This window comes from Scleropages formosus, chromosome 5 (assembly GCF_900964775.1).
Source record: "Scleropages formosus chromosome 5, fSclFor1.1, whole genome shotgun sequence".
Classification (NCBI taxonomy): Eukaryota; Metazoa; Chordata; class Actinopteri; order Osteoglossiformes; family Osteoglossidae; genus Scleropages; species Scleropages formosus.
The window spans coordinates 4,559,554-4,571,644 of NC_041810.1; the positions used below are offsets into that span (position 1 = coordinate 4,559,554).

The 12,091-nt window shown below is 47.5% G+C and overlaps 1 protein-coding gene across 1 annotated transcript; it reads left to right on the forward strand.

Annotated features, from left to right (window-relative positions):
- The first annotated feature begins 2,445 nt into the window (after positions 1-2,445).
- LOC108930756 (cysteine-rich protein 3) lies at positions 2,446-7,560 on the forward strand. Its single transcript, XM_018746161.2, has 4 exons — positions 2,446-2,619; positions 5,023-5,117; positions 6,042-6,096; positions 7,182-7,560. The coding sequence occupies exons 1-4, from the start codon at positions 2,577-2,579 to the stop codon at positions 7,223-7,225; spliced, it is 237 nt and encodes a 78-aa protein (XP_018601677.1). The 5' UTR covers positions 2,446-2,576; the 3' UTR covers positions 7,226-7,560.
- The last annotated feature ends 4,531 nt before the right edge of the window (positions 7,561-12,091 follow it).

Consider the following 12,091-nt stretch of genomic DNA (forward strand, 5'->3'; position numbering starts at 1 on the left):
CTGCTAGATAAATAAATGTGAAATGTAAGGTTTAAGGTTTGGTTGGTGGTGGGTTCAAGGTTTGAGTCCTGCTTGGGGTGTCCTGCAATGGACTCATGTCCTGCCAGGATGTTTCCCCTCCCCCTTCAGCCTTGTACCCTGTGTTTCCAGGATAGGCTGTGGTTCACCATGATGCTGCCCAGAACAAGTGGTTGTTGACATTTGTTGATTGGTGAGTTTTGTGTACTAAGCTATGTTTTTAATTTACCTGTTTTTATTTGGGGGGGGGGGGGGGGGGGGGGGTGCGGTGGCGCAGTGCCGCAGTGGATTGGACCGGGTCCTGCTCTCCAGTGGGTCTGGGGTTCGAGTCCCGTTTGGGGTGCCTTGCGACGGACTGGCGTCCCGTCCTGGGTGTGTCCCCTCCCCCTCCGGCCCTACGCCCTGTGTTGCCGGGTAGGCTCCGGTTCCCCGTGACCCCGTATGGGACGAGCGGTTCAGAAAATGTGTGTGTGTGTGTTTTTATTTGGATTTATTTACCTATTTGTATAGCAGGGTGTTTTTACAGTATCACTTCAGGGTATGAACCTTGCTGTGGAGGGGGATGACGGGATTCAAACCACGATCCTTGAACTGCAAGGTGATGACCAGGGCAACGCCTGATATCGTGATGATGGTGATGATGATGACCTGAAGACCTTCACTGAGCCTCCCCCCCACACCCCAGTAAGACCACAGCCCAAGTCAGAGCCTTCATCCACGGCATTGATTTTGAGGCTCCCCTGCAGCTCCTCATTATCACACATCACAATCCCTGGGTGAGTGGGAGCACAGCAGTCGAGTGCTGGTGGCCTCGGGCCGCACCCTGACACACCAAACAACCGACTGTCTGCGGGGGAGGGGCAGGTGACAGCATGACACTGTGCTTTTCGGGGCGTAGGGATGAGACCAGGGATTTGCGACTACAGTGATTGTCGCTGAGGATCAGCGAGTCGCTGCTGAGATTTTGCTAAAGATCGAGGGGCGGGTGCAAATCAGCCCGGGGGTCGGGGGGGCAATGTCACTAAGGATTTCCGTTGCAGAGCTGGAAAGCTGAGAATATTACATTACTACACATTAAGCAGCTGTGGTCTCTCAAAGGGAGCGTCTGAAAAATGTGAAACTCTCAGCTTTATTCCACAAGCCCAGTGCAACTGGCTCAGACATCTGAGGGACACAAACTGGCTGTAACACGTTAGGCGTGATGTTCATTTTAAAGCAGGAGCTTTTTTCTCTTTACATAATGTATTTATGAATATTATTTATTCATTTTTGCTGGTATTTTTCTCCAAAGCTCTTTGCAGTGCAGGTTTGTACAGTAGGCAACTTCCAAATGATTTCCCCATTTAGAATAGGGATAAAGGGAATGGGAATTAAATTAGAATTCAGAATCATGCGTCTGCATCTAAGCGTCTCTTCCTGCTAATGTAATAAACACATCGTATATTCTATGAGATGTACGGCGCTTTAGAGAAAAGTGTCTGAATATATTTATTTAACTGACGCTTTTCTCCAAAGCAACTCAAAATGAACTCTATAGTGTTATCAGGCCACACACACCTTATTCACCGTGGTGACTTACACTGCTAGATACACTACTTACAATGGGTCACTCATCCATACATCAGTGGAACACACTCTCTCTGTCACTCACACATTACAGGCGAACCTCAACAGCATGTCTTTGGATTGTGGGAGGAAACCAGAGCACCCAAAGACCTTACACTGCTAGATACACTACTTACAATGGGTCACTCATCCATACATCAGTTGAACACACTCCCTCTGTCCCTCACACACTATGGGGGAACCTAATCAGGACATGTTTGGAGTGTGGGAGGAAACCCACACAGACACGGGGAGAACATACAAACTCCATACAGACTGAGCAGGGATTGAACCCAACTCCTCTCGTACCACCCAGGCGCTCTGAAACAGCAGCGCCACTTTATATGCCACCATGCCACCAATATATAAAATGTGATTGATACAAGTTTTTTTTTTTAAGTGTAGCAAGTGCAACTATTGCCTTATTTCAGGGTACAACAGAAGTTGTGGGGTTCGAGCCTTGGCCCCTTCTGTCTGACTGCGAGGCTCCAACCACTGTGCTCCTTGCTGTCCTAGAAAATGAGCACTCAGGACGAAAAAACGCGCACAAAACACCAAACAAAGTCAATGCTAATGACGGATTGTTTTAGAGAAAGCGTACAGAACATTATGGTTCCACTGCTGTAGACTCGGGTGGGGGCCGTGGCTTCTGGGAGGTTTTCGAACGTACCATTTGAAAATGGTCCGGAGTGTTCAGGTTGGCAAAGTCCACCCCAGCCCACACACCAGCATGAGAAAACCTCCAAGCTGCACTTTTTTTGCATGCAAACCTTCGCGTGCGCTCACCATGTTGTGTTTTTTTTTTTTTCCACTCAGGTCTCATACCACATCCTGGTTGAGCCAAGACACTCAAGCAGACCCTGCCGATGGAGGAACATCTGCGCGAGTCTCTCCATTGCAGCTCCTCGCGCAGCACCTCGAAGACCACCTGAACCTGCGGGGTCACCGTCATCATGGTGGGTTACTGTCCCATTTGCGGGAAGCCAGTCTACTTCGGTGAGTTTCCTCGATGCGAAAAATATCCTTTTCACTTCAAAACCCATCCAAACGTTGCAAAACATCATGTTCTCATATCTATGCCAAGCATAGCAATTTCTATGTAGGTTTGACAAATGTATGTATATTAAACTATACATATACAGGATTTAAAATATATAGGTATGTATATATTTGTGTTCATAAAATGCCATATGCATGTATATACAATACAAATGGTCTGCCTCTTTACCTGCTTTTTGGGGTGCGTGAAGTACGGCATATATTCAGATAAACATGTCAATTAAACTATGAGTCATATTAAGCTATTTTACACATCGAGAAGGGAGGACATGCTGTGCTGTCATCATCGTACAACCGAAATGAAGCAATCAAGAGAAATCCGTAAGACAAATGGGCTTCTTTTTTACCACACGGGCGCAAAATGTTATTAAACGCTCGACAGAAAGGCTGAATTAACTTTCAAATTAATTTTAACGCGGGTTATGTAATATTACTGAAGATGGCAAAAAAAGGATAATAATTACGCAACACAGCAGTCGCTTATTTAACTTCAGCTCGTGCCGTAACTGTTGTTTTTTTTTTTCTTTTTTTTGTCTTCAGTCATTATTACTCTGCGCTTGTGAGTGATTCGGCAGTCCTGGGAGGGGAGTCGACCGTGGCCCGTGCGCGAGTGCGTGTTGGCTTTCTGCTCATTAGATGAATAAGTGGATGAATAAAAAACAGAAAATGAGAGTTGGGTTCCAATGCAAAACTCAAAAAAAAGGGCTTTGCTGCAGAGTCAGGGAACATAGCGAGTTCCTGAGAATAATTATTCTGAGCCATGGGAATAATTCAGCGGTCAAATAATAGGCTTTTGGGGTTTGCACAAGAGGATGGTGCATGGGGACCTCCAGGGGACCCCTCCGGAATAGTATTCCCCTGCTCCTGATGCCAGCTGCCCATTTGTGCCGCTCGGACTAAGCTCTTTTCTGGTCACAGCGATGGAGACGGTGTCCTCCTGCACTCAGCCGTTGATGAACTCGAGAAGGAGTTTCAGCAAAACAGGAAGTGGGCAACTGAAGTGGAACAGCCTGCAGCGCAGACAGGAAGAGGCGGCGACGCGGACGTCTGAAGCCGCGTAACCGCAGAGCCGTGCGTCACCCACCCGTCGATAGACTCTCGGCGTGCTCGTCTTAGAACAAGGCCAACGGTTACATAAACTCCCCCAAAATTTGAATTTTTTGGGTTTTTTTTTTTTTTTTTGAATAAATCCAAGCAATCTTGAACCTCTGATTAAAAGATCTTAAATTTACCACGTTCTTATCGACGAAGACCTGCTGAAGACACCAACCGCAACTTGCAACACTGCGTGTTTTAAAACAGGATATTTTGCCGACACAGTTCGAGGGCAATTCCCTTAGCGGTGCAACGGCAAGACTCATTTTGACGCTTAATTCTACAACTTTTTCACAAATTCAGCCGATTAAATATTCCGCTGCCTGAAGGCCTATGACATGTACTGTTGATATGGCACAATATTTGAACGGAACCGTAGAAAATTTAAGAGCAGCCTCTACTGAAGCGGTAGTTCCATTTCCACGCATAATACGATGAATGCAAACGCGGGCTTTAGGTGCGTATTTTGAACAGTGGTCCTCAACTTGATCTGAGCTTCAGCTTTCCACAGTACACTTCACCTGGTGCATACATGGCAATGAAGCACCAGCCGAATGCAAATAAGACTTGAGTAGAACTTTGATGCCTGTGGTTAAGCAATGACCAGTAAACCCACGCACAAAAGGGAAAGCACAAAGGTCCTTGGTTCTGGCTCCACTGTGGTGGAACGACCTCCCCCTGTCACTCAGAACTGCTGAATCTCTGTCCACATTTAAAAAGGGTCTTAAAACTCACCTCTTCCGGACTCACTTCTTCCATCATCTCTTAAGTTCATATAAGGTGTAAATGTTCGTGCTCTATAACTTTAAGATCATGTCCGGATAAACCTTTACGCAGCTACTCCTGTAATGTAACGTAAATGTTTACATGTATCTCGAAAAAATTACTAGGAATGTAATTTGGAATTGTCGAGATTCGGATGAAGTTTTATCCAGCTACTCGTGTGATGAACGTTGGTTCATATGATGTAAAGAAACAAACTAACTGCACTTAAGAATCACACGTCTGCATCTAAGTGTCTCTTCCTGCTAATGTAATGAACACATTGTATTTTCCATGAGATGTTCGTCACTTGAGAGAAAAGCATCTGCTAAATGAATACGTGTAGAATGTAAATGTAAACCCTTTGACTCCCAAGGACCAGGGCTGGGCGTTTAGAGAAAGACTATCATGCACCAGCAGGGCTCTCTGCACTGTGGCAGTAATGCAGGTGTTTCCCTCACCCCCACATTCTTCTTGGTGCAGGTGAGAAGAAGAGATCATTGGGCCGTGACTACCATCCGCTCTGTTTGAAGTGCCATCATTGTAATCGACAGCTGACTCCAGGCCAGCATGCAGAGGTAGGGTAGCCAACCTCATTCACGGTACCCCGCGCAAACAAGTGGAGACAGGGTAACCAGGCTTGGGCATGGTCCCTTATAGGCAAACAAGTAGATGTGGGGTAACCAGGTTCATTCATGGTAACCCCATGAAAATGGGTGGAGGCAGGGGAACCAGGCTCATTCATGGTCACCCCAGGCAAATAGGTGGAGGCAGGGCAAGCGGGCTCATTCATGGTCACCCATAGGCAAACAGGTGTAGGTAGTGTACTCCGGCTTGTTCATAATCCTCCAGGTGCCAGCAGGTAGAGGTACGGCTCATGGACCCCTATGAGTCAACAAGTGGTGGTAGCGTAACCGTGGTCTCTTATAGGTCAGTAGCTACAGGGAGGACTTTCCAGAGTCATTCAATGTATCCTCAAGTCAAAGTCAAATTCAGCTTTTTTGTCATTCCCACAATATATGTAGGACGTACATAGAAGTGAAATAGCGTTTCTCCTGGACCGCGGTGTGAGCATAGAAAACAACATATACATAGAAGACAACCTAGAGGACAACATATACATATATCAAGTGCAATGATATGTTCAGTCTAATAATAAATTAATATAATAATACATAAAAAATAAAGAGGATGCAGTGCAAAAGAGTCAGTTGAAAAAGAGCAGAAACGGTTCCTACAGCTCTGCTTTCTTCACATCCCGACCGCACATATTACAGAAATGTTAAAACATCCAGTATTAACAAGACTTTAGTCCGTTTTCAAAGCACGAGGGAAAAGCTGAAAGCAGCAGCCGCGGTAGTATTTGTTCAAGGCGAGTATTTGCAACCGCGACGCTCCGTTGTCGGCACATAATGACGCACTTTAGGAGCAGCATGTTTGCAAAGCAGCTGTTAGCGGTGAGGAAAGTGACGCTTCCCCTTCTGTTCTCCTATGTCCTCCAGCACGACGAGAAGCCCTACTGCATCCACTGCTACATGAAGCAGTTCGGACCCAGAGGTGAGATCACCGAGGGATGAGCCGGAGTCAAACACATCATCCGATCCTCGGCGTTTAGCAGAGCCCGAGACTGACGTACCCCGTGGCTCCGGTCGGCTTCGCCGTTACCCTCCTTCTCGAGCTAGGTTGAGTATTTCAAGCAGAAGAGTGAAAAAACAGGGCTGGAAACGTCCCGCGGCGATTGGTGCGAAGTCAAAGTCGGAAGAACCCGAGGTGAAGGGAGAACCAGAAAGCCGTGGAGCCCCGGAGCGGAGCAGGCCTCGCGCAGCTAGAGGCTATCGGTGCTTAGCTGTTGCTATGGACACGGGCATCGGACGGGGGGGGTGGGGGTGGGTTGGAGGAGCTCGGAGAGGGCCCTTGCTGTGCTTTTGGACCATACCATCGATCACATCCTGGTGATCTTGGTTAAGGACAAGTCTGATCCTTTGGATTCAGGTGTCGGTGTTGGAGAACCCAGGTTCTTCGGAGGCACGTTGATGTTTACCGTGTGTTACTTCATCTCTGGGGTTTCCCTATTAATCTAAATCAACACACCCCAAAAGGACCCCAGTCACACCAGTCTCTCGCACCCTCTTGTTTCTGGGGTCTGTCTAACCGAAACACACACACCCTTCGCCCCCCCCCCCCCCCCCCACTCTCGGCGATTTGCTCCTGTGATACGAAATAATACTGAATAATTCATTGCAATGCAGAATACAGAAGGACAAAATTGACACAAAGTGTGTTTATACATTATCGTGGGTAACAACATTGTAACTTACACTGAAGAAGTGCGTCAGTGTTTACATAAACCTATACACACCTATGTAGCCGCCTAATGGATGGATTTTTGGTTCGCGTCTCGACAAATCAGCAAAAAGTTGTTACGTGAGAGGTTGTAAATTACAATATCATCACAAAGAAAAATGTCCATGCTATGAAAACATATTAATCAGAGAATAATACAAGGAGTGCATTACATCTACAATTTTCTACCATCTATATCGATATCTATATACTGTGTGTATATATAAACTGTGTGTGTGTGTGAGAGAGAGAGAGACCCACTGCCGACAGAGCTGACAGTGTGTTCATCCGCACCACAGGAAACAGGCCGCTGTCGCATCCCTGCAACTCAGCTGCATCATAGGACATGAAACCAGACCTGCAGCTGGTCGCACGAGGACCTCCGGTACGAGAACCCAGCGCAGCCACGGTTTGACAGCTTTGGCACGGAGGCGGACTGACTCGGGGCGGAGCGAGGGGGAAGTGGAGGGAAGCGATGAGAGCTTCGGTTGTCCGGAGGAGAAACTCGCACCCTGCGGCGACGGGGAAACGGTCTCCGGTACACGGTGTGCCATGTGACCCCGCTCAACCTCAGCGCTTTCACTCAGTCGACACGCACACCTCCACGGGTGCCAATCCCGAAATAATGACACATCTCAGAATTCCTCGTCCAACACCAATTTTTAAAAATCTATCAAAAAGCTATAGAAATAAATAGCTATTGATTTTGTCTATGAAAGTCCATTAAAAAGTCTGTTTTTGGGCATTAAACCATAATCAGTTTTAAACTGCTTATATTGGAATTTGAAACAAAAAAAAACCTAAACAAAAATATGGTTTTTTTCATCGTCTCGTGAGAACATATTCTCTTGAATAAACAATATTTTCTGATAAATCTCTGATATATTTTTTTGTTGCTTATTTTGTGTTGAGGAGGGGGTGCAGTGGCACAGCGGGTTTGGCCTGTGCCTGCTCTCCGGTAGGGCTGGGGTTTGAGTCCCCGTTGGGGGTGCCTTGTGATGGACTGGAATCCTGTCCTGGGTGTGTCCCCTCCCCCGAAGCCTTATGCCCTGTGTTGCTGGGTTAGGGCCCGGTTCGCCATGACCCCGCTTGGGACAAGTGGTTTCAGACAGTGTGTGTGTGTGTGTGTGTGTGTGTGTGTGTGTGTGTGTGTGTGTGTGTGTGTGTGTATTTCATGTTGCTGCTTCTCGCTGTCAGAGGTGGATGACGGCACAGCATCATGTATTACTCACGTCAGTCTTGTCGCTCATTTACGCAAGTCTGAGTTTCCACGGATTAGGTCATGACACAAATACTCAACAGCAACATAAAAAATATTTGAAAAAAATTTAAAAATGGCCTTTTTCCAGCACGGCGCTGGAAGAGCTGTTCCTGTTCCAAAACCGTTTGTGGCGGCTCCTCGGCGCACCCATGAACGAGAGCAAAATGTGTTCATTAAAGGGAAAAGGGCAACAATTAAAAAACCTGCTCGTTCCCAGTGCTTGTATGCGATTTATTTCAAGATTACAAATAAATTCTCGGGTCCTTCCATTCATTTCGAGCATCATCGTTGCGCATTAATATCCCAGTCATAAAAGTGATTAAGAGCAAATCTGATGGACTTCTTTCATCGTTGCTGCCATTCCATTCACACGGCAGTACGCGACGGGGCTCGATCCTCTGCTCACGTGACGTGTTTCGAAGGCTCATGTGATATGGCAACATGATGACAGTGTTTAATAATATATTAGCAGCATCAACAATATTCCTGCATTCAACTGACACTGTTACCACCGATATTGAACTTGACAGTTACTTTCCTATTTAAACATATTTAATCTATCAATTCAGGGTAAACACACCAGCAGTGGGCTTCGAACCAGCAACCTTCTGATGCCATATGCCAACCCTGATTGGCAGACTTAACCACTGCATTCTGCACCTGTTTCACCCTAATTATGTTTTCTCCATATTCCCAGAGAGCAGTTATGTCCTGTTTGTCACCCTTGTTTTACAATAACAAGAATCTGCACTTCTTAACAAGAGCAGCAGGTGGTGCAGTGATAAGACTCCCTGGATGGACGCAGGTTTCAGTCCCATCTCCTTCTACAGTTCCCTTGATCAAGGAGCCTGAATGACCCTGAATGGGTACAGTAAAAAAAGTACTGGTAAATTTATTTGGACAAAAGTATCACCTAAATGAACACGTGACGATCCTTTTTTTCCACCCCAAAACGTGTGATTTTTCCGACACTTGAAAGGTGTTCCATTTCCATTGTTTATTCGTTTCACCTCGTACTGATGCCGGTCAGAGGAGCGTTGAGTTCGGACTCAGAGGGCAGCGCCGCGACCCCTAGCTGCGCAGGAAGGCCCCCCTGCGGCCGCTCCAGATCCCACCCGTTGGAGAGAATTAACACGAAGGCGTCTTGGGAATCATTTGCCAGCCTCCCGTGTGGCAGCATGTTATTAGGGTAAGAATATGGTAATGGCGGCTTTGATGAGGGCGCGGGAGGAGGGGGGCGGGGCTCTGGTGAAAGGGAGAAGAAAGGGGGCTCAGGCTTAAAATGCGGGCGGATTTCGAACCAAAGACGGGGGCTTCGTCAGATCCACCTTTGATCGCGTGGGAGGTGGGGGTGGGGGTGCTGCCACGCAAGCACGCACCCCTGATCCTGGCAACATGAGCGCACGCGCAAACACATGCATACAGATAGCGACACGCGCACAGCAACAGTAACAATGAGAAACACCCCCCGCCCCATCACCTCTCGGCACAACGTGCATTAATTAGCATAAAAGATCACGTTCAGCGGGAATGGCGCCACACGGTGGTGGTGGTGGTTCCAGACCCCTGCCTGGAAGGTAGGGAGGAAGGAGAGGAGGTGGACGGTGGGCGTGATAGTGAAGAGGGGGCACCACGGAGGACCCCCAGGGAGTTCGGCAACTAACCCCCCCCACCCCCCGCAGCGCGGCTCCCAGAGGCTGTTGGCTTACTTTTGAATCCTGCTGTTCTGTGACACATCATTAAAGTGTCTCTTTGAATTAGTAGAAGATGCAATGAGTGTGTAAGTGCGTGTGTGTGTGTGTGTGTGTGTGTGTGTGTGTGTATGCCAGGGAGAGAGGATTAGGAGGAGGAGCATCTGTTGTGTCACAGCAGCACAGCACTTTGAACCTGCCCACACCTTGGAATGTTATCCCAGGCACGTGACAGCAGCTGCCTCCGTCCTTCACGCACTGAGTCGCATTCGAACCCGACATTTGCATCCGTTCATCTACCTTGAGCTTTTCTACACTGAGACTTACACCGATTTACCCGTGGAAACAGCTGGGTAGTTTAAGTTGAGCAATTCTGGGCGAATACAGTTCTCGGGGGTGCCGCAGTGGGAGGTGGAGTTCAGATTTGCAACCTCCAAGTGCAGAGGCGGAAGCTTCGACCGCTGCGCCACCTGCTGGTATTATGAGTAGCGCCCACTAATTACATACAAAGGTCTCCCTCCAGCTTTATAGCTCTTCAGCACAGAAATTCATCAGAAGTGCATTGTGGGTGAGACAATTATGACTAATGGGCAAGAGCGGAGAAGTGAACTGTTTCATATCAGTTCAGTGATGAAACCAGAGATGGTCTGTTCAAAAGCAAAAATCCCCAGACACGCTGTCCTGCTCCTCCTGTTGCACATTTGTGTAACCATGTAGGCATCCAAACACACCTTGCACACTGTGGTTAAAAAGTGGTACGGTGGATAGCACCGTTGCCTTGACGCTCCTGCATGACTGGGGCACGGGTTTGAATCTGGTTCACTCTGTGTGTGTGTCTGTGTGTGTGAGAGAGAGAGAGAAACTGCTGTTTGATTGGCTTTCCCATCCAGGGTGTGACCTGCCTCTCACCCTGTGCTTCCAGGATAGGATCTGGACCACTGTGACCCTACACTGACAAGTGGTTATTAATGAGGATGGAGAAAAATCACCTGTACCTTCACACATACCAGTTAACATACAGTCTAAAAAGCATTATAAATGTATAAAATGAGCACCTCTAAGAGTATATATTTATATTTTCATCAAAGCAACTTACAATGTTGACATTGTAACACACACACACATTTTCTGAACCCCTTGTCCCATAGGGGGTCGCAGGGAACCAGAGCCTAACCCAGCAACTCAGGGCGTAAGGCCGGAGGGGGAGGGGACATACCCAGGACGGGACGCCAGTCCGTCGCAAGGCACCCCAAGCAGGTCTCGAACCCTAGACCCACCAGAGAGCAGGACCCGGTCCAACCCACTGCGGACATTTTAACATTAGATCGTAATTATGTTACAATTATTTACCCATTCACACAGCTGGGAAATTTTACTGGTGCAATTTAGGGTAAGTACTTTGCTCAAGGAGGGGGTGCGGTGGCACAGTGGGTTGGTCCTGGTCTTTGGTGGGTTTGGGGTTCAAGTCCCACTTGGGGTGTCTTGCGACAGACTGGCATCCCGTCCTGGGTGTGTCCCCTCCCCCTCTGGCCTTTCGCCCTGCGTGCCGGGTTAGGCTGCGGTTCCCCGTGTCCCGTATGGGGCGAGTGGTTCGGACAGACTTTGCTCAAGGGAACTAGAGCTGGAGACTGAACCTGCAACCTATGGATCTAGAGGCAGCAACACTAACCACTATGTCACCAACTGCACCCAGCTGAATATTTGCATGTTTACACACATTGCATCTATTTAGCTGACGCGCTCCTCCAAAGCCACTTACAGCGTGAAGCTCTTTGCAGTTATTTAACCATTTACAGATGGAGAGCTTTATTTAAGCACCCCAAGATTCGTCTACTCAATAGTACTAGAACAACGGGAGGGATTCGAACCCACAACCCACCGATGCAAAAGCACCAGCTGTGTCTACTGCTTTTTCATCTGCCTTCGGTGCCCTTCACATCTATTTATTAGATGTTTTTTTTTTCCTTTCAGTAAAGTAAGAGTGAGTGAGTCAGAGTATTTATCATAATTATGCTGATGACAGACATATGGAAGGTATGAAAAATTCAAGTGCTCTTCGTTTCATGTAGTTAAAGTCATATGTGGTAAGTAGTGTCGCTGGGTACATGGCAGGACTGCGGCCACGCTGCTGCGATGAACAGAGGAGAAGGACGCAATGAAAGTTAACTTTTAGTCATTTAAACGCTGAGGGAGGCAAATGACAGGCAAGTAATTATGTAGTAAAAATCCCACCTCAATTATTTAGTAAAATATGCAA